The sequence below is a fragment of the Halichoerus grypus genome, chromosome 14 (genome assembly GCF_964656455.1).
Source record: "Halichoerus grypus chromosome 14, mHalGry1.hap1.1, whole genome shotgun sequence".
NCBI classification, from domain to species: domain Eukaryota; kingdom Metazoa; phylum Chordata; class Mammalia; order Carnivora; family Phocidae; genus Halichoerus; species Halichoerus grypus.
Window position 1 is genome coordinate 58852011 of NC_135725.1, and position 26786 is coordinate 58878796.

Consider the following 26786-nt stretch of genomic DNA (forward strand, 5'->3'; position numbering starts at 1 on the left):
CGGGGGGGGGGGTCTCACTGAGGAAGAGAGGGGTCTCCGAAGGGGAGGCCTCCTGGAGGGGCGGGGTTTTGCCAAGGGGTGGGATCCCACAGGAGGAGGGGCTTCCGGACAGGTGGAGGCTTCTCCGCAGAGAGATAGGGCCGTTTGGAGGAAAGAGTAAGAGGAAGGTTCAGGCTGGGTGGTCACTGGGCGGATACTCTCTTTCTTTGTACTTTATTCGAGGGAGGCGGGATGGAGTAAGGAGGTGTAGGCCACACCAGGGACGGACGGGCCACGGGCTCACTATACAGGCCTGAGGCACCACAACCGCTGGAGAAGGGAGAAAGTGTGAGGGAATCCAGAGGTGAGGGGTCGAGACTTGGGAAATGGTCAGGCTGGGCCAGAGCGGAGGCCGGGAAGGTAGGCAGGTTGCTGGGCTACCTCCGATTGTGGCTGACCCTGAAGGGTCTACTTTTCTGCCCTGCTGGCCCACGGAGCCCAGGAATCCGGCGGCTTCCTGAGCCCGGCTGTCCTCAGACAGTGGCCTGAGGGTGGGAGGAGAGAAAGGACTCCCAGGGCAGCTAAAAGACATTTGAGCTGCGCGTACGCACAATCAGCCTGTAATTCCCTTCAGTTATTCAGCTCAGGCCAGAACTTATTTGGCCCCGACGTCCCAGACCCATTCGCCTAGGGTGTCGCGGCCACCGGTTGGGGGTTGCGTACCTGAGGGGGCGTGGCCGCTGCCCGTGGGCCGGACTGGAAGGAGTTAAGCGGAGGCCCGGCTCAGCCCCGCCCCCGGCAGGCCGCGGAGCCTGAGCCCCAGCGGCGAAGCGGAGCCGCGGCCGGCCGCCCGCCCGCCAGCCAGCCCGCCTCCGCCTGCGGGGAGCCCGCCCGCCCGCCTGCCCGGCGGCGCCCAGGAGAGACACCGCCACCGCCCGGCCCAGGCCCAGGCCCAGTCCCTGCGCAGAGCGAAGCGGAGCGGCGTCTACCCGGGCCCTGCAAGCCGGTGCGGCGGGGGCGGGCCCAGATCTTCAGCGGATCTTCCATTCTCCAGGGCGGGAGCAGGAGCCCCGGCGTCCCGGATCGGGCTGGGCGCACGCCCATGGCAAGCGCGGCCTGCCCGGGCCCCGGGGACCCTGCCATGTGAGGCAGGCCCGGGCTGGGGGCCCGGCCATGGCCGGGGAACGGCCCCCACTGCGGGGCCCTGGGCCAGGGCCGGGAGAGGCGCCGGGGGAGGGGCCCCCAGGACCGGGGGGCACGGGTGGAGGCCCGGGCCGGGGCCGCCCCTCCTCCTACCGGGCTCTCCGCAGCGCCGTGTCCAGCCTGGCGCGCGTGGACGATTTCCACTGCGCCGAGAAGATCGGGGCCGGATTCTTCTCTGAGGTCTACAAGGTAGGATCAGCAGAGGGGCGGGACCGAGCCTTAGACGGGAGGCTGGAACTAGGGGGCCCAGACCCGGACGACCCGCGCGACCTGGCCGGTCTGCCCTGGACTCGCCAGCCTATGCCGCCCCCAGGTTAGGCACCGACAGTCAGGGCAAGTCATGGTGCTGAAAATGAACAGACTCCCCAGTAACCGGGGAAACACGCTACGGGAGGTGCAGCTGATGAACCGGCTCCGACACCCCAACATCCTAAGGTGAGCGGCCCCAGCCGCTTGCTGAGAAGCTTGCTGGGAGAAGAGGAAAGATCCCGCGGGAAAAGTGGGAACTGTAGAGGGGCCTGGACTCTTACAACCTATCCTCCTATCTTCTCCATCCTCTTCCAGGTTCATGGGGGTCTGTGTGCACCAGGGGCAGCTGCACGCTCTTACAGAGGTGAGGATGGGCCAGGAAGGAGGGGACCCCCACCACCACCAAGGGGAGAGAGAATGTCAGCGCCCAGTGCATCTACAGAGGAATACTGAGAGGCAGCAGGACCTCCTCCCATGAGAGGCTTCCCTGAACTTCCTTTGGGCTAATCACAAATAAAATGCCTCAGTTGGTCACATTCTCTATATGCGCTCTAACAATGCTGTCCAATAGAACTTTCTGTAGTGATGAAAATGTTCTATAGCTACATGTGGCTAGGGAGCAGTAGAAATATGACCAGTGTGACTGAGGAACTAAATGTTTAATTTTATTTAAACTTAATAATTTAAATAGTTGCACGTGTCTTGGACAGGACAGCCCCAGAATATGAGTGGGGGACCCTAGAGCACAGACTCACCCTTCTGACCTTTGTGATCCCTCCTCCTGAGTGTCCCCTGGCTTATAAGTGGGAGACCTAGAGTACCGGCGGAAACCTTAACATTCATTCCCCTTCTCCCCCTATGCCTCAGTATATGAATGGGGGGACCCTGGAACAGCTGCTCAGCTCCCCAGAACCCCTATCCTGGCCTGTCAGGCTCCGCCTGGCTCTGGACATTGCCCGCGGCCTGCGGTACCTGCATGCCAAAGGTGTATTCCACCGAGACCTAACATCCAAGGTAGGCTGGCCAGGTGGGTGGAGGCATGAAAGGGGATTTGAGGCTATTACATTGTAACCGGCCCATAGATGTTGGAATATGGATAGTAGACCTGTTAGGATGTCGGAGTAGCAAGGCCCTGGAGAATGGGGACTGGGGTGAGGGGGAGCTCTGAGGGGCTGAGTACCACACTATGTTTGGAGTGATAGATGATGTTGAAAGATTGGGGTGCATTGGAGAACTGGGAGATCAGAGAGGGTTGGGGTTACTGTGGAGTGACAGGGCTTTGGGGTATATACTGGGAGATCAGAGAACAGAAGGTGATGGCTATATGTATGTCAGAACTGTCTGATCCGACGGGAAGACCGAGGCTTCACGGCTGTTGTGGGTGACTTCGGGCTGGCTGAAAAGATTCCTGTGTATAGGTGAGGTGAATGCCCCTGGGCCCCCCCAAACTTTCTAGAAAGTCCCTATCTAAGTGCAGCCCCCAGAGACATTTCCTTTGGAGTGGGGAGGGGGCTGACCTCATCCCTTTTTGTTTAGGGGGGTTATCTGAGTGGGGTGTCTCTGATCACTCTGCCCCTACCCCTGCAGGGAAGGGGCAAGAAAGGAGCCATTGGCTGTGGTAGGTTCCCCATACTGGATGGCTCCAGAGGTGTTGCGGGGTGAGCTGTATGATGAGAAGGTAAGACATCAATCCTTCAGATTCCAAAGCCTTCCAGAGACCCTTGAGATACTTTTATAAGGCCCCATCCCAAGTTCTTTAACAGCCATACTGAATATTTAGGAGACCCCCCAATTCCCCCTTGCCCCCTCATAGGCACCCCTCCAACGCATAAAACTATCAAGACTTCCCCCAAATTCTGACATATTCTGACAAAATTCTGACATGAAAACCATTAGTTAACTCCCGCTGACATTGTCTCCTCCCCCCAGGCCGATGTCTTTGCCTTTGGGATTGTCCTCTGTGAGCTCATTGCACGAGTACCTGCGGACCCAGATTACCTACCCCGAACTGAGGTGAATGATGTCTCCAGGTTTGATAAGGGGGAGCTCCAGACTGGGCAGCTCATAACCAAGGAGGGTTCCCTGGAGGTTGAGGTCCTGACTGGGGGTCAGAAGGCGAGCCCAAGGAAGGCTGAATTGAAGGCCCCTCCTCTCTGTCCCCACAGGACTTTGGCCTGGATGTGCCTGCTTTCCGGACCCTGGTAGGGGATGACTGCCCACTGCCCTTCCTGCTCCTGGCCATCCACTGCTGCAGTGTAAGAGCCTCTCTCTCCCTGCCCACCACCCCCATCCATCAGCTGGCAAGGCTTTCCTGTTCCAGGTGGTGGGAGGAAAACATAGGGACCCTCTTTTGGAGCACTGAGTGAAGCTGTCCCTGTCTCTACCCATCAGATGGAACCTAGAACTCGTGCTCCCTTCACTGAAATCACCCAGCATCTGGAATGGATCCTGGAGCAGCTGCCTGAGCCAGCCCCCCTCACCAGAGCTCCCCTGACACACAATCAGAGTAAGTGAGCATGACCTTGACCCAACTAAATTCCTTCTGCCTCTTCCTTAGAACTCAGGGGATTAAGACTAAGTGTATTTATTAGTTGGGGGATGTGGGGGTATGAAAGATATTTTCATAAAATAAGATATTTTCAAATTCTAGAGCCAAGGGAGGGGAAGAAGGAAAGAAGAGGTAAAGGAGGGCTAGAGGTGACATCTCCCCCTGTCCAAAGTACCCAGTGGGACTCCCTTTTGTAAGCTCTAGTCCCACCAGCCTCCTGGTGAATAATGAGGCCTCAGGGAGCCATGATCAATGCTGAGAACAGTAACCACAGACTTCTCTGTCCACAGGGTCTGTTTCAAGAGGGGGTCCCTCTGCCACACTTCCTAGGCCAGACCCCCGGCTTTCCCGAAGCCGGTCAGACCTCTTCCTGCCCCCGTCACCAGAATCACCCCCCAACTGGGGGGACAATCTGACCCGTGTCAACCCCTTCTCACTCCGGGAAGACCTCCGGGGAGGCAAGATCAAGCTGTTGGACACACCCAGCAAGCCAGTCGGCCCCCTGCCCCTTGTTCCACCATCACCACTGCCCTCCACGCAGCTGCCCTTGGTGACCACTCCAGAGACCCTGATCCACCCTGGGACACCTGCCCGTCGCTGCCGCTCGCTCCCATCATCCCCTGAGCTCCCCCGACGTATGGAGACAGCACTGCCAGGTCCTGGCCCTCCCAGTATGGGCCCCTCGGCTGAAGAAAGAATGGAGTGTGAGGGCAGTAGCCCTGAGCCAGAACCCCCAGGACCAGCTCCCCAGCTGCCCCTGGCCGTGGCCACAGACAACTTCATCAGCACTTGTTCCTCAGCCTCCCAGCCCTGGTCCCCTAGATCAGGACCTGTCCTTAACAACAACCCCCCAGCTGTCGTGGTGAACTCCCCACAAGGCTGGGCTGGGGAGCCGTGGAACCGGGCCCAGCATAGCCTGCCCCGGGCAGCAGCCCTGGAGCGGACAGAACCCTCGCCGCCCCCTTCAGCTCCCCGGGAGTCTGATGAGGGGCTGCCCTGCCCCGGCTGCTGTCTTGGCCCTTTCAGCTTTGGCTTCCTGTCCATGTGCCCCCGCCCCACACCAGCTGTTGCCCGCTACCGCAACCTGAACTGTGAGGCGGGCAGTCTCCTCTGCCACCGAGGGCACCACGCCAAGCCTCCCACACCCGGCCTGCAGCTGCCCGGGGCGCGCTCTTAGCAGTGGGGCCTGTGGTCTCTGGCCTCCAACTTTGGCCTTCAGGAAGCCCCGTGAGGACAGAGCACACATGTTGGACAGTGCCAGCCCCAGATGGGCTGACCGGCTCTTCTCCCCGTGTAGGGGAACCTCAGCATGGATTCAAGGGACAGACATTTCCTATCCAGCCCCTGGGCTTGCTCTCCTGTGGGCGATCACTGAACCAGACAAAGCATTGCTGACACATGAGACTAACACGTGCAATTATTTAAAAATATTTCAATAAAACTGCCTGGCTGGCTCCGGGCTGCCCCTATCCACTCAGTCCATGCGCCCTCCTCCACCCCCCTGCAATTCCACCATAGGAAGTTCTTGGGGAGGCCAAAATCTAACGACTTCTTCACCCGTTTCCCAGGAACAGTCCAGTTTCTGGGGCAGGATTTCAAGCAGGCAGCAGGCTGGCTGGAAGTGTTGGGCATGGATCAGCCCTTGGCTGGGCACTGCCCAGGCAGAGTGACGGGATGCTGGAGGGAGATGATCTTAGGGCCCGCAGACTGCAGTTAGGGGTGAGGGGTACAGGCTCTTGTTGGCAAGAGTACCTATAAGAGTAAAGCACCAGTGAGCTCTGCAGTTGACTGTTACTAAGAACATTCATCCAGCCCATCCCACCTCCCTGGACAGCCACATCACCAGCCTCCCTTCAGTTCCAGACCTTTCCTGCCCGACCCCAGGACCCCCCCTTACATAAGCAGACCAAGACCTTGAAGGCTGTAGAGGTGACCGTCACTCTCAGGAATAAGTTTTACCCCTGGCTTCTGAGCCCTTGCTCTGAGTTCCTCTCCCTCCCTCGTCCCCAACTCCCATGCCTCAGTCGATTTGTCATGCTTACCCAACTCAGGGCGAAAAGTGGTCCCTATCTGGATGCTGGAAAGCTGCCATCTCACAGATGCAGGGATGAAGAGAAGTACAGTCCTCCCACTGCATACTTGGCCACTTGCTTTGTACGTTGTAACATCTTGAGCTTTGACCATAATACATAAAGATTGGCGAGGTAGAACTGGGTTAAGCCCTGCCCCTCCTCTCCCGCCCTGCCCCTCCTCTCCCACCCTCCCTTCTCTCCCCTTGCCCTGCATTAAACACAATGAAGTTCTAACTTTCCCCGCCTGCCTAAGGCCATGTTTGGGTATGGTTCAGGGACAGATGTCTACTCTAACTCAAAGAGGCTTTAGGACCAGGGGAGGGAAAAATCACCCAAGATATTAAAGATGGAAACTCCACAGGGAACATAGGAGATGACTCCCCTGTTTCAGGGTCCCTGGAGTTGATCTTCAGAGTTATCCCACTGCTCCCTCACTTCCCTGAGGCAACTCTAGTGCCCCAAGAGGCCCTGACTGAGAAAGTGCCACCTCAGTTTGGGTAGGCTTGTCAAGAGATGGGAAGTTAGAATGCCAGGGTTCACGAGCTGTGAAGTACTAGCTAAAGCCTCAGCTTCTCCCTCTGAGAGAAAGACAACATAGGTCCCAACTCAGTCACTTAAAAAAAAAAAAAAGTGCCTGGGACTGCCAGGTACTGGGAAGGGGCCCGAAAAGAAGACTGTCCTAAAGAGTTTTAAGTAAAAAAAAAAAAAAAAAAAAAAAAAAAAAGAGTTTTAAGTAAAGGGAATGGACAAGTAGGCAATTACAATATTGACTTGTGAGTTTTGAGAGCAGGACCTCCCAAAACTTTGGGAGCAGGAGGGGAATCTCATTACTATGTCTTTATGAAGGAATTATGGAGTTGAATATGTCCAGAAGTCCTAACAGACTTACCCAAAGACCTGTTTACCATCAGCCTGCTGCAACCTCCTAAAGCTGGAAACAGCCCAAAATGAACCAGGCGGACTAATTTGTGTCAACATCTTCCTTGCACTGTTGGAGTTTGTACGCTGAGGGGAGATTCAGAGAGACAAGAGGTATGTGGAGAATGATGAGAAATATTCCAGTGCGGGGGGGGGCGGTGTAGGGAGGAGGGGACGTGGGCCGATGGAAGAAAATGAGCATTATAGGGAGGTCTCTGAGCTTTGACAAGAGGACTGTCTGACTGGCGCAAGACATCAGCTCATCGGTGACCTGTCCCTGCGGCCTTCGAGCGCCAAGTTGTAGATGCAGGCTCTCCCTTCAGTTCACCTCCCAGCTGGGTAAGAATTTCTGCCAGCCTTTGAAGGGGAGTCATTCCCTGGGCTGCTCTGGTCATAAGGAGCCAATCCCAACAATCCAGCCCACCAGATATGGGACCTCTCTGCCTGAGAGGCCAAGAGAGTCAAAGAAGCTGTTAAGCAGCCCTGGGAAGGTGACCAGAAAGCTGAGATGAGAAACAGTTTCAAGTAAAGATGGTTCATGAGCTTTGACTCTCGTGCCAACACCGGCCGGTTGGTAGGGGCCACCTGGAGCACTGCACTGAGAAGCTGCATGGCAAAGGAACGTGGGCCCTGTGTGCACTGCTGTTCCTGACTCAATGACATCTATCCCTTTACCTAACAGTACCCGCTAGTCTGTGAATAAGGTATGCTTACTGAAATATAATAAGAAGTTTCACTGAACACGGCCAGGTCAGAGGACAGAGATTTACAGTGGTTTTGGCTCTCCTCCCAACTTCTCTTCGTATATGAGATGTAAAAGCAGCTCCTCTGGTTCAGTATCCATCCCACGGGACAGCAGGTATCTATAAACCAGAAAGAATGTGACAGCACAGCCCAGACCCAGGAGGGAGATCTCCTCATTTGAGATGAAAGTGACGATTCCTCAGTCTGGTTGCTAACAGTGCCCACCTTGGTCTAGTCCCGGCACCTTCACTGACATCTAGCCCTTCATCTTTGCCATCTGTCTTTGGCATCCCCTGGGAATGCCATTCCTATTCATATTTAGTAAAAGTCTTTAATATTCACAACCTCACTCCTTAACAGTCTAGGAGGTTTATTTTAATAGGGTGGTGATACTATTCTCAATTTCTGAATGATTGCAGTCTCCCCCCCACACTTTGGCTGACCTCACCTGGGCCCCCCATAAGTGTTCAACTGGCCTCTTAATCACCTCAATCACTCCCTAAAGCATTCCTCGCTGCATATTCAAAACTTGCTCACACCCTCCAAGCTGCTAGCCACCTCCTTCCCTCTCACCACTCTTCTACAAGTAATAACCTTGGTTGCTGTTCTGCTGAAATTGTCAGACTCTTGATGTGAACTCTCTCCCTTTCCTTCCCTTCCACCCCAAAACCTGCCTCTGCTCTGTTCCTCAGTTCCTATCCCTCTTTCTTTCACAACCCATACCCCAATCTGTGCTCCTGATCGCAGCCCACCTCTCTCATTGCTTTGTTCCAGGAGTCCTACCTGCGGCACTCAAAGATCCTTCCTTCCTTCCTTCCTGTCTACATTGTCTCTTGTCCTCACCCAGCTACCCTCTTGAATTTCTGTCCTATGGCAACTAAAAGGATACAAAGTCAGTGCGGCCAAATGGAAGAGGGTGAGAGGGTAAGTGGCATGCTGAAAGGTAGGCAGAGACCTTGGAAGCCAGGCTAAGGATTTTTTTATTTTCATATTACAAGGAAGAGTAAGTCAATGTAGGGTTTTACATAGAGAAGTTTTGTTCACTGGCTGTATCCCAAGTGCTTGGGCACAGTGCTTGGACGTATAGTATGTATGCCATAACTTTTGATGTAATTAATTAACTGGAATGACATGATCAGATTTTTGTTTTTAAAGGATTACCCTGGCTGCCATGTGACAAGTGGATGGGGGGAGGGGGAGAGCAATGTTTAGGAGAAATGATGCAGCAAGCCATTGCAGTGATCCTTGCAAAAGATGGGGGTGGGCAGAAATGAGAATGGACTCGGTGGTGGAAAATGGAGGGAATTCTGACGGAGCAGGGCGCCTGCTAAAAGTGCGAGAGGATGGGAGGCTAAGGAGCTCACACGGAGAGCAAGCCGACCACTGCACAGCTGCCAGGCGGCACTGAGGAACGGGCGGGCTGAGGTTGACACTAGAGTTTTGGTGGCACCAAGCAGAATGATAGCACAATACGGCACACCTGGGTGCGGCAGGGGCAAGGGGGGAATTCATCCAGAGCTGAGATATTGCCACTCTGGTGCACCAGAAAGACAACAGAACAAAGGAGCCAGTGGCTAAAGTGATGGGCCCCAGAAGCCAAGATGGGCAGACAGAGAAGTGACAGCCGAGGCAAAGGGAGGAAACGGGAGACAGTGGGTTGGAGGCATCAATGAGGTTGAAGAAGAAGTGTGGGGAAAGCCTGGAGGAGGCAGCTGTAGTCAGAGTGGAGGTCTGAAACCAGCCTTCCAGCAGAAGAGCTGAGGTCTGGGGTGCAGCTGAGGGAATGGCCTACAGGGGGGCGGGGGGGCGGGGACTGAGGAGTCTCCCGATGCCCCCTGAGCTAGACGGAGCTGAACCTGGACCATAGGTAACCGGTGCATGAACATTCCAGTCACCTTGGGCCTGGCTCCCTGCCTCGAACCTCAGCCTGCTTCTTGCACAGCCTCTCCCCTTTTCTGTGGCCCCCTCCCTCCTCCCCACATACTGCCTGGGCTCCTGCCTTCAAAATAGATGAACTCTCCACCCCAGCTCCCTCCCCCACCTCACCCCCACCCACCTCATTGTGAGTGCCACCCACACCTGAGAGCTTCAGCTACCTTGCCCCACCGCCACACCGCACCTCATCAATCAGTAATTCTTAACCCTTGGGGAATCTCAGATGTAGTGAGAAATAATTAAAGCTATAGACCCTCTCTTTAGAAAAATGTGCAAACAACCAATTCCACGTCCCAACTCAGGGGGTTCCCAGATCTTTGACACTGATATCAAGGACAGAGACCCAAGTTTGGTGCTTTGGACAGTGTGATCTGCATTTCCAGCAGCCACCCTCCTTCCTCCTACAGGATCTGCCTGAGAGTTCTGTGAGCCGCCCTAAATCCAGAAAGCAGCTTGATCCTCCTCTCTGCTGGCCACCACTCTCACTTGCTATCCCTTTCCTCAACAACTCAATGGCCCCCTGAAAGATAGACCCCTGCCACGAGTGTCTCCTCCCTTCAATCCATCCCTCAGAGCAGACCCTCCCATCTCTCCTCTCCCAGAGCGGATACCTGCTAAGGGGCATGTGAATAAGGGCTTCAATGTGTCCTGCATGCTGCTCAGCCTCTGCTCCAAGGTCATCCTCTGCACCTCCTTACTTTGCAAAGCCTCCTTTGTCTTCTCCTTCTCAGACCAGCAGGCCTGTAACTGCTCTTGGGTAGCCTGGCAAACCTTCTGTTCCTCCTGCAGTGCTTCCTGACTCTGGGCTAGTTCCCTCCTGGACTCCTGCAGATCCTCTTCCTTCTTCCCCAGCTGGGTTATCTGTAGGTGGAGCTGCTGTCTCAGGCTGCTGTTAGTGGTTTCCAGAACACTGTTCGTCTGCTGGAGCTGCTGAGACACCTGCAGATCTGTTCGGCCATAATGAGAGATTTGGAGGACATCTTCTTGAGCCATGCCCTGGTGCCGAGACTTCAGCATCAGTCCTTTTTCTGATTCTTGCAAATTTTTGCAAAACAGGCTGAAATATAAGATCTGACTGCCTCAAGCTTAAGGAGGTACTGGATTAGGTAAAGAAAATTTAGGAAGACACCACACTCTAAAACAGACCTGGCTAGAAACTAGATGAAAAGCTAAGGATATGGTGGTAGTGACTCTGGGCCCTGCCCAGAGGAAGGGCAGCTGTTGGGGAGAGTAGGGGAAAAAATTGCTTGGGGCAAGTGGGAAATGGGGGGCAGCCATACTCACAGCGCACTCCCAGGCAGATGGCGGCCACCCCTAACAGCAGGCAGGTGAGGAGCAGGCCGAGAAAGAGGTACTGCGTACAGGCTGCGCGGCCTTCGGGAGACAGTGGGATGAAGGGCAGAGAGCCCCAGGAAAGTTTAGAGACTGAGGGGCTGGGTGGGTGGGGGATATTCATGGGAAAGAGCACCCTCAGAGGATGTGGTGCCGGCATGGTGGGTTTTGTGGGGTAGTGAATTTCCGCAGGTAGCGGAAGGAAGATGTTCCAGAATAAGGGCTGGGATCGTTACTGGTAAGGATTGAGGGGCGCTACCTGGTAGGATGGGAACTAAATCTCAGATGGTGACAGAGGACGGGGGTATGTGAATGGGGACCACCGTAAAGGGGGAGGAGGGAGGATCTGGGTCAACCTGTGGGAATGATACATATGGGTATAGGGGTCAAAGAGGCAGTCCGGAGGGCTGCTCCCCGGGCTCACTCTCGGTACCGGACCCGCACACCGCCGGGCCCAGCACCAGCCCCGCTGGGACCGCGCCAGCACCGTACTTGGTGTCAACCCCGCGCGGCGTAGCGGGGTCGGCGAAGTGGGAGAGGCCGCCCCGCCCGAGGCCCCGCCCCGCCCCGCCCCGCGTGCCAGAGCGCCAGCTGGGCCGCCGGGGGCGCGCGCAGGCGGGGAGGGCTGGGTACTCACCCGCGAGGAGGCTCCCGGCAGCTGGTGACGTCACGGAGCTCCAGGAAGCAGTTGGCTGCTCTGACTGGAGCCCTGAGGACCCGCAGCGAGTCCAGTTTGAAGACGGGAAGCCCCGGGAAATTCCCCTTCTTTCCACCCTCTCCCCCTCCACCTCTCCCCCTCCACCTCTCCCCCTCCAGTCTGGCCCGAGAAGCCTTCTGCGACATCCTGAGATGCTCTGGGACACCCTTAGCACTCTCCGGAGTCCCGCATCTCCCCCAGGACTCTTGTGTCTCTCCTGGGTCTTACTACATCCTCTCCCCCGGGACCCCTTCCTCTCCCTCCTGGGTCTCCCCTTAGGTTTTACGCAGCACCCCCCATCGGCCTGCCCCAAACCTTCTCCCGAGAAGTGCTCTCATCCCTCTCCCCTACCCTCTTTTCTCTGTCCCGTGACTCCCCATTTCCCATTCGAATTCATCTCCACAGGGGCTGCCCTGATCTCTCCTAGGAGCCCTTTTCTCCCCACTGGGACCTCCACCTTGCCCCGGGGAGCTTTATTCTTCCTTGGTTCCCATTTATCCAGGGCTCATTCTTCTCTTTCCTAAGCACCCTCCTCCTTTCCCAGGGATTGTGTCTCCCCCGCCGCCCCCCCGCCCACTCAAGAATACCGTGGAATCCCAGCTCAAGACACACACACACACACACACACACACACACACACACACACACCACACCCCACACACACCCCACCCCGTCAAACATACATCCTCTGGACTCTCCGTACCTGCTTTGTCCCCTACTCCAGAAGAAGCCGAGCTCAAGGGCCCACCTGAGACTGAGGGCACTTGTACATTCTCGTAGGTGAGTTCCTCATCCTCATCAGTCTCTGGGTCTGGAGAGGAGAGAAAAGGTGAGGTGGGGGTGGGGTCATGAGGGAGCTTGGGGATGCAAAATCAAAGAGATGCCTCTTTCACCCTTACCCTGTCCTAACCGGCTGGAGATGCTCTTCTTCAGGGGAGCCTTCACGAACCGCAGGTCTGCATAGGTGATGGCCTCTGCCATTGCCCTGAGCACCTCTGCTCCCACCTGTCTCCCCCTTCTTCCACCAGCTCCAAGCTTCTCTTGACACTGTCCCCTCTGTCCCTTCACACTCTTAGGCTCTGTGTTCCTTCTGTGACTGCACAGCTTAGTGCTTTGCCCTGTGACTTCTAGTTACAAAAGAGGAAGATGTGAACAAGTGTCAGACAGATGGGTTCAGTGAAGCAGATTGCATCCCTGAACCTCTGCCAAAGGGACAGGGGATGGGAAACAGGTCCAGAACATAGGCGTAGAGCCTGGAGGTGTCACTGGATCACTACTTAGGCCTGTCCCTTCGTCCTGCCTGTGCTCCCCCTTCATGCATCCTACATGCACTTTGGCAGTGCTGCACTCTAAATGCATGTCCTCCTGATCATCTGCCCTGATTTGCCCTATGCTCTTCTCTTGGCTGCTATGTCCACGGGCTTATCCATGTGTTGTCAGAGCTCTTTTGTGCCCAGCTGAACCCAGAGGATCTCCCACAGTAGAGCTCCATCCTCCCCATCATATTGGGGGATCCTAGTGTGGAGCCTCTGCTCCTCGTCATCCTGGGGTTCCCAGCAGGTATGGGCTCCCCGAAAGGGGCCTTTGATTTGGTGGAGCTCATTTCCCTATCAATTTGGAGGCTTTCAGGGTAGACCCAGCTCCCCTCCTGCTGTAGTCCTGCAGAACTGCTGAGGATCTCACACACAGGGAGGTTCTCACTCCAAAGCCCTTCCTGAGAATGTGGCAGCGCTTTGGAGGATGCAGAGGTTCTGGGACCACACTGTTTCTCTTCTCTAACCCCCCCCTAGATTCCCTCTTCACAGCCTTACCCTGGCCTTGTCCAGCCTTGTTCCCTCCTGATCACACCTTTGGCCAATCAGCCCCTTCCTCATCCCATCCTGCCCCCTGCTGGACTCATAGCATCCTGTGTCCAGACATCTGACCTGGATCCAGCAAGCTGAGTCCGGGAGGCACAGGCTTGGGGATAGGCCTGGGCTGGGGGTGAGGATGAGGGACAACCCCGAGCTTGTGCGCCTTTGGAAAAACCTGCAGCACTGAGCCCTTATACACCCTTGTGGGGGGTCAGGGCAGGTGAGCAAAGGAGTTGAATGGGGATGAAGAAGGGCAGTGTCTTCTTAGAAGGGAGGCAAGGAAAGCGCTGGGTGCTGAGCTCACAGACTCTGGACCTGAGGTTTTGATATTTTCTTGGTTTTGTTTTGTTTTGTTTTGTTTTCGTACTTACCTAAAGTTCTTCCCTTAAAAAGTCTCAACATTGTCCCTTTACACCCAGCCCCAAGCAAAAAGGGGGTGTTTGTGGGAGAAGACCAGGGGCTCGAGGCCATCATGGGTGGTGAAGGCCTGGCTGATAGAAGGAAGGGAAACCGGCAGGGGAAGGAGGTTGTTGAGCATGGTTCAGAGGTGCTCCCTAACATTCTTTTACCAAGCAACGACCCCAAAAGGGCTTACTTCTGCGGGTGCGAAGAGGCTGAGACAAGACGGGCTACGTGGGTGGGAAAAAACCCACTTGCAGGGGGTGGCATCTGCCCCCGCAGAACCTCTTCACACGCCGCACCTGTGGGGAGGAAAAAGGAAGGGGAAAGAGGTCCTCGCTGCATGCTAACAGCTGTCGTGTATGACTAGTCGTGTGTGGAGGGGTTGTAACGGGCCCTGTGGGTCTGCTGAGAGCTCCGCCCAGCGGCACCACCCAACCCTCGCAGGGAAAGTGCCCACCGAGGTAGGAAAGCACATTTGTCACCTGAGAAGAGGCAGGTGTATGCATGAGTGTGCGTGTGCACGTGTGAACATGCATCCTCAGGTCTCTGTGGTCCATCGGGGTGTCTGTGCGAGGTGCGTTTCTATGTGAGAGGGCCTGCTGGAAGGGTTAAGCTCAGAGGATTCTGTGGGCTGAAGGGTGCATGTGATGGCTGTTATTTTTTTCCATGGCAGGGAATGAGGAGCCATTTGCAGAAAAGTCTTCAAAGGTCATGGGGACAAATGATAGAAATATTTCTTTTCTCAAGCTCACTGTTTCCTAAGGTGACCCTGCAGCTGTTAACCATCCCTGCTTAATTAAAGTTTCCAACAACCCTCCCCCAGTCCCCTTATCAGGGCTTCCTCCAGATAACAGACGGTGGGGGGAGTTGGTGGCTCCCTGGGGGCCTCTGGGGCCTGTGAGCCTGAGTGGGAGGATATAGAGCAGCTGGGGGTGGCGGGGACGGAGGGGGGGCTGTCGGGGTACTTGGAGTAGTGTACGGGGGTGGGGGCAGCGCGTATGTAGATCAGTTGCAGGAACATTTGCAGGAATTCAGTAAACTGTAGATAATGCCCTAGTTTTCAGAACCAGTACACAAGTGAACATGGCCTGGATACCAGGTAAAATGCCAAGCCAGGTTTCCAGTATGTGCTCAAAAAAAGAATCAATGGGTATGCTGCCTAAACGGACCCTTGGAGAGGCTTCAGAAGGAAGGGCACCCGATGCAACTGGAGTGAGCTAGACTGCATTTCCACAATGGCACGGGTATGTGAAGAAGGCCCGGCCTGCATCTCCGTCCTCCTTAGCTCTTTTGGTGATGGTTACACAGCCCCTTAGGATGCTCTCCTTTCCCTTCCAATGTCTTCTTTTCAGACTAGGCTGTGAGAGCGGGATCCTTCTTCCCCATGTGTGTCACATGTGGTCTTTGCAAAATTGACCTTCACATTACCTTTCAAGACTGGACATCATGAAGGACGCCTGTAACTCAGGCTGCGCCTCACCTGCCCACATGCCAGGAGAGCCTGTGGGCTTTTCAGAGCCGAGAGGCCAGTGCTATGCATTTCAGCTTTTGCATGGCCATCATACCATGTGAGCACCACCAGGACAGACACCAGAGCCCTTTGAATGCAATCTTTTCCAAAAGTAGGTCTATAATCACCTTATTCTAGTTTTTTCTAAGGTAGGTTGAGCTATTCAAGCTTTCTTCTTTCTCTTGGGCCAGTTTTGGTCATTTACATTTTTCCTGAAGAGTATGCATTTCCTCTAAATTTTCACGTTATTTGATGAGTAATTTTAGGTTGCACCTTTTTATAATTCTTTAATTTTTTTCTTCTGTCATGTTTTCTTTCTCAGAACTAATCTTGTCTATTTTTGCTCTTTTTTCTCTTTCTTTGTGCTTATAAGAGGTTTAATTTATTAGCCCTTTTATTTTTTTTTTAAAGATTTTATTTATTTGACAGAGAGACATACGGCGAGAGAGGGAACACAAGCAGGGGGAGTGGGAGAGGGAGAAGCAGGCTTCCCGCCGAGCAGGGAGCCCAATGCGGGGCTCAATCCCAGGACCCAGGGATCGTGACCTGAGCTGAAGGCAGATGCTTAACCATCTTAGCCACCCAGGCATCCCCCTTATTAGCCCTTTTAAAGAACTTTTTAAAAATTCATGCTTTTAAGTATTTTTGTTCTCCATTTCATTCATGTCAGCTTTTGATATTTCCTGATTAATTTTGGTTTCTGGTTCTTTCTATAATTTATTGAAATAAATACTCTCTTTTTTTTTTTTTTTTAAGATTTTTAAATTTATTTATTTGAGAGAGAGAGCATGAGAGGAGGGAGGGTCAGAGGGAGAAGCAGACTCCCGGCTGAGCAGGGAGCACGAAGGAATGTGGGACTTGGGACTTGATCCTGGGACTCCAAGATCATGACCTGAGCTGAAGGCAGTCACTCAACCAACTGAGCCACCCAGGCGCCCCTCTTCTTTTTTTTTTTTTTTAAGCTTGCTATCTTTATAGCATTTTGGGGATATATGATACAGGGGATATATGATACAGGGTAATGAAAAGGTATCCAGTATTCACTATTTTTTTATTCAGTGTTTAAATTTTGAAAATACTATAATTTTGTTCTTTTTTGAAACTAGTTTTACTGTATTGTAATTTACATGCAATAAGTTTTATCAATTTTAAGTGTATCATCCTATGTTTTGACAAATGTATTCAATCACTATTGGATACCAGCATTACCTCTGCTTTCTGTTTATCTGTCTGGTATCCCTTTCCCACGACTTTATTTTGAATCTTTCTTGATCACTTTGCTTTAAGTATATTTCTTCTAAGTAGTATTGACCAGAATTTGATTTCTAACAAAGTCTTAGAGTCTTTTAATGGAAGAATTCAGTCCACTCGTTATTTACTGTACCGAGTGATACATTTAATTTCCATCTTACTTGTTTTTAAATGTGTAAACAGTGTTGTGAACTCTTCTTTACCTTTGCTGGACTGAATGAATGGCTATTCATCCCATTTTCTCCTTGTTAATTTGGAGTTTGTCATTCTATTCATAGTTACCATCCCTTGCCCTTCCCTTAAATAGATGCACACGATTGTTCTAGTGTATGAAAACAGAACAACTATTTCCATCATACTCTACTTATCTTCTACTTCCTCTCCACCTCAATAAGATATGGTCTTTAGATTACTTAGCCTTTCCTCCTCCTCCTCCTTCCCCCTCAGATCCTAGAACACTCACCTTCCCCTTATCCTCACCACCTGATTCCAGAGTTTTTTTGAGATAATTTAGTCCTTATTAGAATTTCCCTTATGACGTGTTCCTTCTGTTTCAAGAGTATTTAGCATTTGTGTGACATGTTATACACATATAGAGATATAGATATAAATATATAGATCATGGTTCACTGCACCCCACTGATTTCTCTCCTCCCTTCACCTTCCCCCATCTTGAAGTCTGTTCTAACTCATTTGTTGTTTCATTAGAGCCTTTTCTAAAAAGTATTTCTCACATGAGATACTGAATGATTTTTGTAAATCTTCAACTATCTTTCTTTCCCCTTTCGCTAGGTCCTGGTTGCAGGCCTATTCTTTCATTACCTCACATTCAGTTTTGCTTTCCTTTAACTTCCAGGGTTGCAAATAAGAACAAACTTTCTTCCTGCCTGGAAATGTGTGTGGTATTTGTTCTTATCCATAGAGTTCAGGAATTTTAACCTGTATAGGGGCTAAATCTTTCTTCAGCTCAGGGATATTCCGTGTATTATTTAATTATGATCTCTCCTCTCCTGTTCCTCTTCTGGAACTCATAGAATTTGCAGGCTAAATCCCCTGAGTCTGTTTCAATCTCCCATCTTTCACCACATAATTTGCATCTCCGTATTTTTGTTACATGTTTTGAGATAGTTCATCTGTTTAATTTTCTGGACCTCTTTGGGGGTTTTAGCAGTAACCATCCTCTCCTTTGCTTTATGTATGGAAATTTTTAGTTCTGATATCACATTTTCTAGTTCAGGGAAATCTTTTGTGTTTGACCTTCACGCCTATCTCCCCCAGGCTCTCATTCAGTCCAAGATTCATTTGTTTCCTCCGGCAGGTCTCTCCACCCTCTGGTTTGTCTGCATTCTCCTGGCCTCAAAGGCTGAGAAATTCAATCCACCGGTTAGTTTTCTAGAGAGCTGGAGAGACTCAGCAAGGCCATTGATTGTTCCTGGAAAGCCGGCTGTTTCTGGGACTTGCTGTCTTCCTGAAGGTCCTTTTTCTTGGCTCTGAGGTGTTCTCCAGAAACTTGTCTGCAGGAAATTCTCTCTGCCAGGAAGCAGAGCCCATTTAAAGTTCCTCCTCTATAGCTGGAGTTGTCGGAGGGGTTGTGGAAGGAAGAGCTTCACCAAGGTTTTCATATACCCAGACTCCCCTTGCTCTAAGTAATCTAAATATTATTGACAGATACAGTGATAATCACCAGAAGACTTAAACACAGAAGCCGTTAATAGCAGGTGCCCCTGGGAACTACAACTGGAAGTAGGAATGGGGTGGGGGAATGGCCTTTTACTTTTTTCCCCCCATTCTAGTATTTCTCAACCTCAGCACTTTTAACTTTTGGGGACCGAAATTCTGTATGGTGAGTGGCTGACCTGTGCATTGTGGGACGGTCAGAAGCATCCCTGGCCTCTACCCCCTATAGATCAATAGCTCGGGGTGCTCCCCAGCTGTGATGATCAAGCATGTCTCTGCACATTGCCAAATGTGTCCTGGGGGGCAAAGTCACTTCTGGCAGAGAACCACTGGTGTCTACCTTACAGTTCTATTTAATTTTTTTTAAAAGATTTTATTTATTTATTTGACAGAGAGAGAGTTAAGAAGAGCAGGAACACAAGCAGGGGGAGTTGGAGAAGGAGAAGCAGGCTTCCGCTGAGCAGGGAGCCCGACGCAGGGCTTGATCCCAGGACGCTGGGATCATGACCTGAGCTGAAGGCAGACGCTCAACGACTGAGCCACCCAGGCGCCCCTCTATTTAATTTTTTTTAACATGTGCTCACACTATTCCTAAAATTAAACATTGAACTGAGGTCATGAGACAGAGGAGAAAATGTCAAGCAGTTGTGCGGAAGCAGAAACCAGAAGTAGAAAATGTACAGTAGAGGATGAGGAAGCAAGTTAGCAAAGTAGGAAAAAATTAGGAATAAATAAAAGAAGCTGAAACTCTGTCAGAGAGTTATGCGACAAGAGGAGCAGGAGTGGGAAGACCCACATACTCCTGTCACCAAGGTCCCCAGAGAGGCTGTGATTTGAGATCCGAAATCCAGCAACAGTCTGCAGAAGCCCAGTCATAGCATAGCCACTGTTCTGCAATCCCCATTCCATTTGGCTTCCTCCCTGCCCCAAGTGTCCTAGCAATAAACACCCCTTCACTTAAGCAAGGCAAAATGAGTGTATTCCTTACAAACAAAGCCCCGGAGACTTGGTGCCCAGTGAAGAGACGGGCTCTCCAGTTTGCTGCCAGTACTATATTCACTTCCTAGCATCACACTTGAAGAGAGACTCTGCTCAAGCAAAACAGTGGGAATGATGAGTAGGCTGCAAATAAGGTCTGTAAAAGGAACTCTAGAAAGCTTTTCCCGGGAGGGAGGAAAAAAAAAGACTTAGGCCATCCATCAGAGCTGTCATGTACAGGAAGGAGAAGGGTGATTATATGATTGTAGCTCAGGAGGCAGAACTGATGACAAAAGTAACAGGGAGGCTGATTTTGGCTCCAAAAAAAAAAGTTCTCTCAAAAAGAAACATTGGAAACAAGCACTTGGTGAGGTAGCAAGCTCCCTATTCCTGGAAATGTTTAACAAGAGGCTGGTAGGGTGGCTCCTGCAGTGGATATAAGTTTGGGCCAGATCTGCCTCCTCCCAGCTGTAGAATTCTAGATATTTAAAAGCCTGGCAAGAGGCACACGCCAAGCAGAAATATTTTAGGGTCAAATGGCATTATAGTGCATTTAAGTATGTCAGAAGAGGGTGGCTGGTGGAGGAGTTGAGTAATAAGGGAAGATCTCAGAGGTTCAGCATTTTCTGCTGGCCCTGGTGTGCTAGTCTTTCCCCCACAGAATTAGTCAGAACTCATGGTTGCAAGAGATAGAGAAGTCTAACTTAGAATGACTTAAGCAAAAAAGAGAATGCATTAGCTTACATAACCAAAAAGTTCGGGAAGCAGATCTAGCTCTGGGCATGTCTGGATCCAAGGTTTCAAATGAAGTCATTAAGACTTGGTCTCTCTCCTTGTCCGAGCTCTGTTTCCCTCCTTATAGCCAAAACAAGCTTGGAAGTTTAGACTCATCTTGACAGAGTACAGAGCAAGGCCAAAGATGGAGGGGTCTTGGCTGGATGGCTTCCTAGGCCCCTCCCCACCTACAAGTAATTCCTTAAGAACTTTCTATCATTGAACATTTGACCGTCCCAAAGACCCTTCCTCTTCGGGTCTTGGGCTTATCCCCAATCTTCCCATCTGAGACCTCAGGAAGAGGGGAAAAGCTGGAGCTCCAGAGGGCTCTCATGGCTTTCCCCAATGATCTGCGCCTGGGAATTTGCCAGGAACAGGGCACTCCTTATACCCTTACACCAGTCAGGGAAGGGAGGCCACTAAAGAAAGCACCCCTGGAGCTACAGAAGGGGAGACAACTGCAAGGTGTTTGGGAAACGAGTTGACAAGCTAGAGAGATGAGGCAAGGGGGTCCTCGAAGGTGTCTGAGGGGGATCTGGCTGCCCCAATTTATTTTTTTCCTAGACGCAGGGATCAACTAGGAAGTTGCCACAGCCCTGGCCTTCAGTCCTGAGGGCCTAGGCTAGGGCACGAGGCTCGGAGACAGACCAGTAAGACAGTGAGAAAAATTAAAAGGTTGTAGGGAAGAGAGAGGGTAAAGAATCCAGGCTTCAGGGACCAGAAGGAAAATAACGTTCAAATCGCACCCAGCTCCAGACCCAGTGAGTCGCTACGTTCCGCGAACCGGGAAGCGCTGTTCAGGGAACCGCAGGGTCCTGGCTCGGAGAAGTGTAGGGCTAAACTCGTGGGGCCGGGAAGATTGGGGGGGTAGGGGGCGGGGAACTGTCGGGACTACATTTCCCAGCATGCCGTGGACCGGGCAGCTTTACGCATGCGCAGAGATCGTGGCAAGGCCGCGTCGCGACAGGCGGGGGCGCCCCGGGTTTGGTCTTGAGCCGGCGGAGACCGGCAGAGCGGGTGTGAGGCGGGGTGTAAGGCCTGCGATGGTGGTGTTTGAGGCTTCAATTTCCGCCACGTCCCAGTGGGTTGGCGGGACCCCAAACCCCTTCAATTACAGAGTCTGGCTCTCACGTCCCCCAGGCCGCGGACACATTGAGCGGTCTTCAGACTAGCAGCAGTCCTCAAAACCCCACATCCCGCTGCCAGTTGTTCCCCGCATCCGGTGCCAGCCCCCAAAGCCACCTTCCCTCCCACACAGCCTCAGCTGCCTGTTCTTTACCGCGACCGGCGCCTCTGCTCGGGGAGGCCCAGGCTGAGGTCCACGGAGGCAGATCTAACATTTGGGTTAATCTCTGTGTGTGTAGAGGGTCCGCCTTATTGGGACCACCAGGTAGGGCTCAGGAGCACGGCTCCCTACTCTGGTTTTCTCTGGGACTGTGAGTGGGAAGGAGAGATGTTTGGAAGTAGAAGCCTGGCTTCCACTATCTTCTGGCCCTGAAACCTCAGAAAGGTCTGTTAAGCCAGACTTGCCTCTACAGAAGCCGTAGAGGGAGGTGACGGAGACTTGAGGTTGTGGCTGGTGGCAGCACAGTCCTAGAGGCCATGGGGAGAGTAGGTCAGGGGCTGGTGAGCTTGCAGGCTCCAGGTGATGGGAGTGGGGTGGCTCTGAGTGCAAATTCTGACGATGTTCTAGCAGCAGCAAGTACAGCTTGAGCTCGGCTCCAGCCTCCACCCCTAGCACCCACCCTGGCAGTGTTGATGCCACAGACGCTCTTGGTCCATCTTCCCCAGCAAGACGCCCCCAGAAGTGCTCTGTGCAGAGAGCAAAGCTCACACTCCTACCATGTAGAGCCTGTTGCAGGTCTGAAGCCCTCTAGATAAAAATCTAAACACTTTCTGAGAAGTTTTATTTGAAACTTGAGAACATAACAGAGCAGGATGTGGACTGGTATTCTCCAGCCAGGGTTCTCAGATAAGAAGCCAGGCTTGGGTTCCTCAGGTCACTGGGTTCCAGGATCCCTCCAGACTGTGGGCTCCCAAGGAGTATGCCCACCCTTCTCCTCTCAGGCTGTTACCCCCTCCACCACTGCCCACTTCCTGTATCTGAGGGGACACTGAAAGGGTAGACTTTAAGGGAGCTGGAGCAGAGAGGATCTGGTTAAAATCCATAAGGAGGAGGAAGTGAGAAACTTGGGAGCTTGGGGCCTTAGAGGAAAAGATCGGAAAGAGAGAGAGAGATGGAGAGGGGGCCACTGCCTTTGTTTCCTCCATCCCCAAGAAACTGGGGACCCACTTATTCCCCTGAGATGTCTCCCTCACAGCTTAGAGGGGAAGTTTGGGAAACATGACTTCCTGCGACTGGACCTTGGCTACCTGTCTTTGGGGGGTGGTTGGGAAACAGTCATGCCAGGGCAGGGTAGCAGTAACCCCTGCAGCAGAGGAGGCTGGGGCGATGCTTGTCCCACTCTGCCAGCCCTTCCATCTCAGCTGGGTGCAGGCTGGCTGTTGGCGTAGGCCTGGTCTGGGAAGGAAGCCCGCGTCCTGCGGGTCTGGGCACACACTGAGGCGTACAGCTCCGGCTCGGGGCCCGAGGCCTGGGGCTTTGGTTCAGAATCCAGCACCACCTCTGAGTACTTGATGGGGGTTCCGGGGCTGGGGATATGGCCCTGAGAAGGCCGCAACTGCAGGCTGGTATAGCACATCACTTTCTCTGCAGCCTGGAGGTTCAAGGCTGTTAGAAGTTCACTGGACCCTTGGAAAAGCCCCCACTTCCTTCCCTCCCCTCTTAGCCCCAACTGACTCACCGTGACGGGGCCTCTAGGAGTCGGATCTTGCTGGTCTGGCCCTGGTTCTTGAGCCAGCCGACCTGGGAGAGGGAACAGTAGTAATCTGGTCACTTCTTGTTCTTCCTCCTGCAATCCCTCATCCCACGCCCACCCACCCGGGACGTGCGTGGCCTCGGTGCCCCTCCCCTCTGCCAGCCGCCTACCAGTCTGAAGATAAGGCAGGTTCCCATATAGGGGGACCTCTTCCACAGATTCTCCAGAGCTGCAAGACAGAGATTAGGGGATGAGGGGACTTCTTGGTAAGGGGGAGCTCTTGATCACCTATCTCTGCTGTCCCCCACTCACCGTCCCTGTCCCGGACGGCTCCTGCTCCGGCCGCTACCCCATCGGAACAAGTGCGCAGCCACTGAGATGAGAAGCAGCAGCATCGCAGCCCCTAGGAGGGCCCACAGTCCCCAGGCCTGGGTCACGGTGGGGATTCCTGTGGATGCCAGCGGACGGAGGGTGTTACTGCCCAGCCCAACCCTCCAGGTCCTAGCAGGTGGGACATGGGGCCATGTGACCCCTCCCCCTGCCCCTGCCCCGCCCAGCTCACCGGGCACTAGCAGTTCTGTGCTGTTGTCACCTCTGCTCATGACTGCTGACCTGGGAGCTGAGTCTGCAAGCCCTGCGCTGAGGGGTCAGCCTGGTTTATGGCCTGATAGCTGCTGCAGGCCCCTTTACTCTCACCCCTCCCTGGGCCTGGCCCCCACAGCTCAGCATCCCCAATACTGCTGGTGGCAGAGTCACTGGTTTCCGGGGAGGAAGGGGGAGGGGAGGGATGAGTGAAAGAACAAAGACACCGCCCTGTGCCTGCACCTGCGCCACCCAGCATCTCCCAAGCTTCCGCCCCCCCCCCCCCCCCATGGCCCTATACCTTCTTTGGCCAGAGAAGAGAGAAGCAGGCCTGAGATTACTGTGCCAGTGTGCAGGTGAGCCCATGAAGACAGGAGACAAGTAGCATGAGGCAGGACCAACAAGATAAGGAAGCCAGGCCTCAGGACAGAGATTCCCTTCTGCCACAGGGTGTCTGCCTTTTCTCTCCAACTCTGAGACCCGTGAGAGAGAATGTGTTCCTCACTGAGCATGCTACAAAGAGGAATGAGACGGGGAGGCCTCCTGGTACCTACAATCCCACCACACCCTAAGACTGACTGTAGAGGATAAGATGACCATTGTCATTATTATTACTGATAATAATAGTTTAGGGGCTAGTGGAAACTTAGAGTCCCCCCTCCCGACCCACTTCATCCAAACTGTCCCTAAGAACTGTCAATCTCAAAAGTTAGTTGAGGGGCGCCTGGGTGGCTCAGTCGGTTAAGCGGCTGCCTTTGGCTCGGGTCATGATCCCAGGGTCCTGGGATCGAGCCCCGCATCGGGCTCCCTGCTCAGCGGGGAGCCTGCTTCTCCCTCTCCCTCTGCCTGCCTCTCTGCGTACTTGTTCTCTCTCTCTCTCTGTCAAATAAATAAATAAAATCTTAAAAAAAAAAAAAAAAGTTAGTTGAATTAAAGAAACTTCTACCCCAGTATATCCTGGGAAGCTGAGCCATGTCTTCGCCCTTGTTCACTTCAGGGAGTGGAGTACTTGCTCTGCCCAGATACAGCCCAACCACATGGACTGCTTCTGCTGTGGAAGAAGGATTTCAAGTTCCTTAGACCAGAGGTCAGTGATATGTCTGGCAATAGTGGGCCCCAATTCCCTAAAGGCTACAATCAGTTGAGGGCCATTTATCATATTATACCTGGCCTGAACCACTTGTTTACGTTGACTGTGCCAACTGGCTTAGGGTCCAGGTTTGGACTACACTGCTCTGCAACTAGGCTGTCTCTAGATAGACTACAGTAACTCCCTTGAGTGCGGGTCTCTCCTCCCTGCCCTGCCCCCTCCATTTCTGGAAGAACAGAAGATACACTCCTAGTTCATTCATTTATTTAGCACACATATACCTCATTCATTTGTCACGTGTGCTGATCGCTTGCTTATGTGCCAAGCTTTGGAGATAAAGATGTGAGTGGGAAATGGTTTCTTTCCTCAAAGGGCTCTTGATCTAATTAGGAAGATGACCCAATGTATCCCAGACAATTAAAAGGCAGCATGAAACACAAGGAAATTCTGCAAGTCTGCCTGAGGTCTTGGCAGTGAAAGGAAGGGCTGGGGGTTGGGGTGGGGGGGTGATATGCAGTAACTGATAGGGAAACAGAAAAGCTTTGCAATCTCTGACTTGCCTTTTACGTGATAACTTACTTAACCGTCCTGAACCTTTGTTTCCTTTTTATTTTTTATTTTTTTCAATATTTATTTATTTGAGAGAGAGAGAGTACGAGCAAGGGGAGGGGCAGAGGCAGAGGGAGAAGCAGACTCCCCTCTGAACATGGAACCCAACGGAGACTCATTCTTTAAAAGAGCTTAATTAGGTGCGCCTGGGTGGCTCAGTCAGTAAAATGTCTGCCTTCAGCTCAACTCATGATCTCTGGGTCCTGGGATCCAGCCCCCACCCCCACCGCCTTGCTGAACATGGGCGTCTGCTTCTCTCTGCCCTCCCCACCGCTTGTGCTCTCTCTGTCTCAAACAAATAAATAAAATCTTAAAAAAAAAAAAAGCTTAATTATATTTACCTGTTGGGTTGTATTTCATTCAGCAAGGATTCGTTGAGTGCCTGCTAGAGCCAGGTGCTGTGCTAAGCTGTAGGAATAAAATGATAAAGAAATATGGCGCCTGCTCTCCTGCAATTTACAGTCTAGCGGTATTTTCTTTTTATAATTAATTTTAATAGATTGATTGATTTTTAATTAACTGATTTTAAAGAACCAAAATGGATTTTCTCCAGTTTTATTGCAGATATAACTAACACATGATGGTGATTTAAAGAAAGTACAATAGCTGCACTAATGAATAAATCCGAAGTTAAGGGTTCTGAATGAAGGAAACACACCTGAGATCTGAAGGGTGTGTAGACGTTAACTGTACAGAAAGGAAATAGCAGTGGAAGGTTCCGAAGAGAGTTATAATTTCAAGTGCCTGGCTCGGAGCACCTGCTCAAGTTAAAATCACTAGGAGGTAGGCACGGTTCTAAGCACCTTGCTTGGATTATCCCACTTAATCATCATAACAACTCTGTGAGGCACATATATGTATTATCATTATCTCCATTCCTCAGAGTGGAAACTGAGGCACAGAGAGAAATTAAGAACTTGCCCAAAGTCATTTAGCTTTCGAGTAGTGGAGGCAGGATTCTAGGCCGGGCAATCAGTCCATAGTCTACTGTGTGCCATGCTACACAATGAATGGTGGTATTAGAAGCATTTGCCAATTGGAGAGGGTGGGGAAGAAGAGGCCATTGTAGAAAGAGGGAACTGCAAAAAAAAAAAAAAAAAAAGACACATGAAGTGTGTTAAGTCATAGCAGAGAATAGTTCAGGGGTGAATTAGCTCATTTACGGACGTGCAAAGCAGTTCCCTGTCTGAACGGCCCACAGGAGCCCGGCACAAGCCCTCCTAAGAGAAGAGCTTACTCACATTTCTAAAAGTCAGCCGCGCTGAGAATGAGCCCCGTGTGGTTGGTGCGCACAGGCGCACTGCCTGCGTAACTAGAAATGCTGACGGACGACGCCCCGCCAACACACCGCTCAGCTCCCCCGCCGCAGACGGGATCGCTTCTTAGCGGATATTACTGTGCGAAGCAGGGAAAGTCAACGTGCACGCGCACGCAGCACTCTCTGCCAAGGGTCCGGGGACTTTCCCCTAGGCACGAATAAGGAACCAGTCCTTCGTTTGTAGCCTAGGAAGCAGGCCTTCAGCACGAACTGCTCACAGCGATCACGCTCCAGTCTTTTAACGTT

At 52.4% G+C, this 26786-nt stretch overlaps 3 protein-coding genes and 1 long non-coding RNA gene across 7 annotated transcripts; 2 read left to right on the forward strand and 2 right to left on the reverse strand.

Annotated features, from left to right (window-relative positions):
• The first annotated feature begins 94 nt into the window (after nt 1-94).
• Nucleotides 95-5448, forward strand: TESK1 (testis associated actin remodelling kinase 1). The gene is made up of 10 exons (XM_036081250.2): nt 95-1371; nt 1496-1617; nt 1747-1795; nt 2299-2445; nt 2767-2849; nt 3019-3109; nt 3361-3444; nt 3597-3686; nt 3823-3937; nt 4270-5448. The coding sequence occupies exons 1-10, from the start codon at nt 1153-1155 to the stop codon at nt 5154-5156; spliced, it is 1887 nt and encodes a 628-aa protein (XP_035937143.2). The 5' UTR covers nt 95-1152; the 3' UTR covers nt 5157-5448.
• On the reverse strand, nt 5397-12798 carry CD72 (CD72 molecule). Of its 2 annotated transcripts, XM_036081267.2 has the most exons (9): nt 12577-12794; nt 12381-12488; nt 11618-11689; nt 10933-11022; nt 10260-10595; nt 7684-7832; nt 6941-7056; nt 6022-6153; nt 5397-5731 (listed from the first exon to the last, which is right to left on the reverse strand). In XM_036081267.2, exons 1-8 carry the CDS (start codon nt 12656-12658, stop codon nt 6027-6029), a joined length of 1080 nt encoding a protein of 359 aa, XP_035937160.1. In that variant the 5' UTR covers nt 12659-12794; the 3' UTR covers nt 5397-5731; nt 6022-6026. The 2 variants fall into 2 exon arrangements, with proteins under 2 accessions (XP_035937160.1, XP_077917563.1); XM_078061437.1 differs by lacking the exon at nt 10933-11022 and having other exon boundaries at nt 12577-12798.
• Nucleotides 12334-26067, forward strand: LOC118528726 (uncharacterized). The gene is made up of 3 exons (XR_004913790.2): nt 12334-12457; nt 24521-24610; nt 25776-26067. It is a non-coding gene; the product is annotated as an uncharacterized LOC118528726 (long non-coding RNA).
• On the reverse strand, nt 22013-26760 carry SIT1 (signaling threshold regulating transmembrane adaptor 1). 3 transcript variants are annotated; one of them, XM_036081290.2, is made up of 7 exons: nt 26464-26760; nt 25881-26301; nt 25564-25630; nt 23254-23389; nt 23112-23170; nt 22927-22988; nt 22013-22839 (listed from the first exon to the last, which is right to left on the reverse strand). In XM_036081290.2, exons 3-7 carry the CDS (start codon nt 25580-25582, stop codon nt 22606-22608), a joined length of 510 nt encoding a protein of 169 aa, XP_035937183.1. In that variant the 5' UTR covers nt 25583-25630; nt 25881-26301; nt 26464-26760; the 3' UTR covers nt 22013-22605. The 3 variants fall into 3 exon arrangements, with proteins under 3 accessions (XP_035937183.1, XP_077917565.1, XP_035937182.1); XM_078061439.1 differs by lacking the exon at nt 25881-26301; XM_036081289.2 differs by lacking the exons at nt 25564-25630; nt 25881-26301; nt 26464-26760 and adding an exon at nt 23504-23620.
• Nucleotides 26761-26786: the final 26 nt, after the last annotated feature.

Excerpts from the sequence above, each read along its gene's own strand:
- TESK1 (XM_036081250.2), top strand. The coding sequence starts at position 1,153 with ATGGCCGGGGAACGGCCCCCACTGCGGGGCCCTGGGCCAGGGCCGGGA. Across the intron at positions 3,110-3,360 it reads GTGAGCTGTATGATGAGAAG|GCCGATGTCTTTGCCTTTGG; the intron begins GTAAGACATCAA and ends TCCTCCCCCCAG. Across the intron at positions 3,687-3,822 it reads TGGCCATCCACTGCTGCAGT|ATGGAACCTAGAACTCGTGC; the intron begins GTAAGAGCCTCT and ends TCTACCCATCAG.
- CD72 (XM_036081267.2), bottom strand. The coding sequence starts at position 12,658 with ATGGCAGAGGCCATCACCTATGCAGACCTGCGGTTCGTGAAGGCTCCC. Across the intron at positions 12,489-12,576 it reads CTCCAGCCGGTTAGGACAGG|ACCCAGAGACTGATGAGGAT; the intron begins GTAAGGGTGAAA and ends TCTCCTCTCCAG. Across the intron at positions 6,154-6,940 it reads GATGGTAAACAGGTCTTTGG|CTCAAGATGTTACAACGTAC; the intron begins GTAAGTCTGTTA and ends TTATGGTCAAAG.
- SIT1 (XM_036081289.2), bottom strand. The coding sequence starts at position 23,543 with ATGAGCAGAGGTGACAACAGCACAGAACTGCTAGTGCCCG. Across the intron at positions 23,171-23,253 it reads AGCCGTCCGGGACAGGGACG|CTCTGGAGAATCTGTGGAAG; the intron begins GTGAGTGGGGGA and ends TCTGTCTTGCAG. Across the intron at positions 22,840-22,926 it reads CTCCTAGAGGCCCCGTCACG|GCTGCAGAGAAAGTGATGTG; the intron begins GTGAGTCAGTTG and ends TTGAACCTCCAG.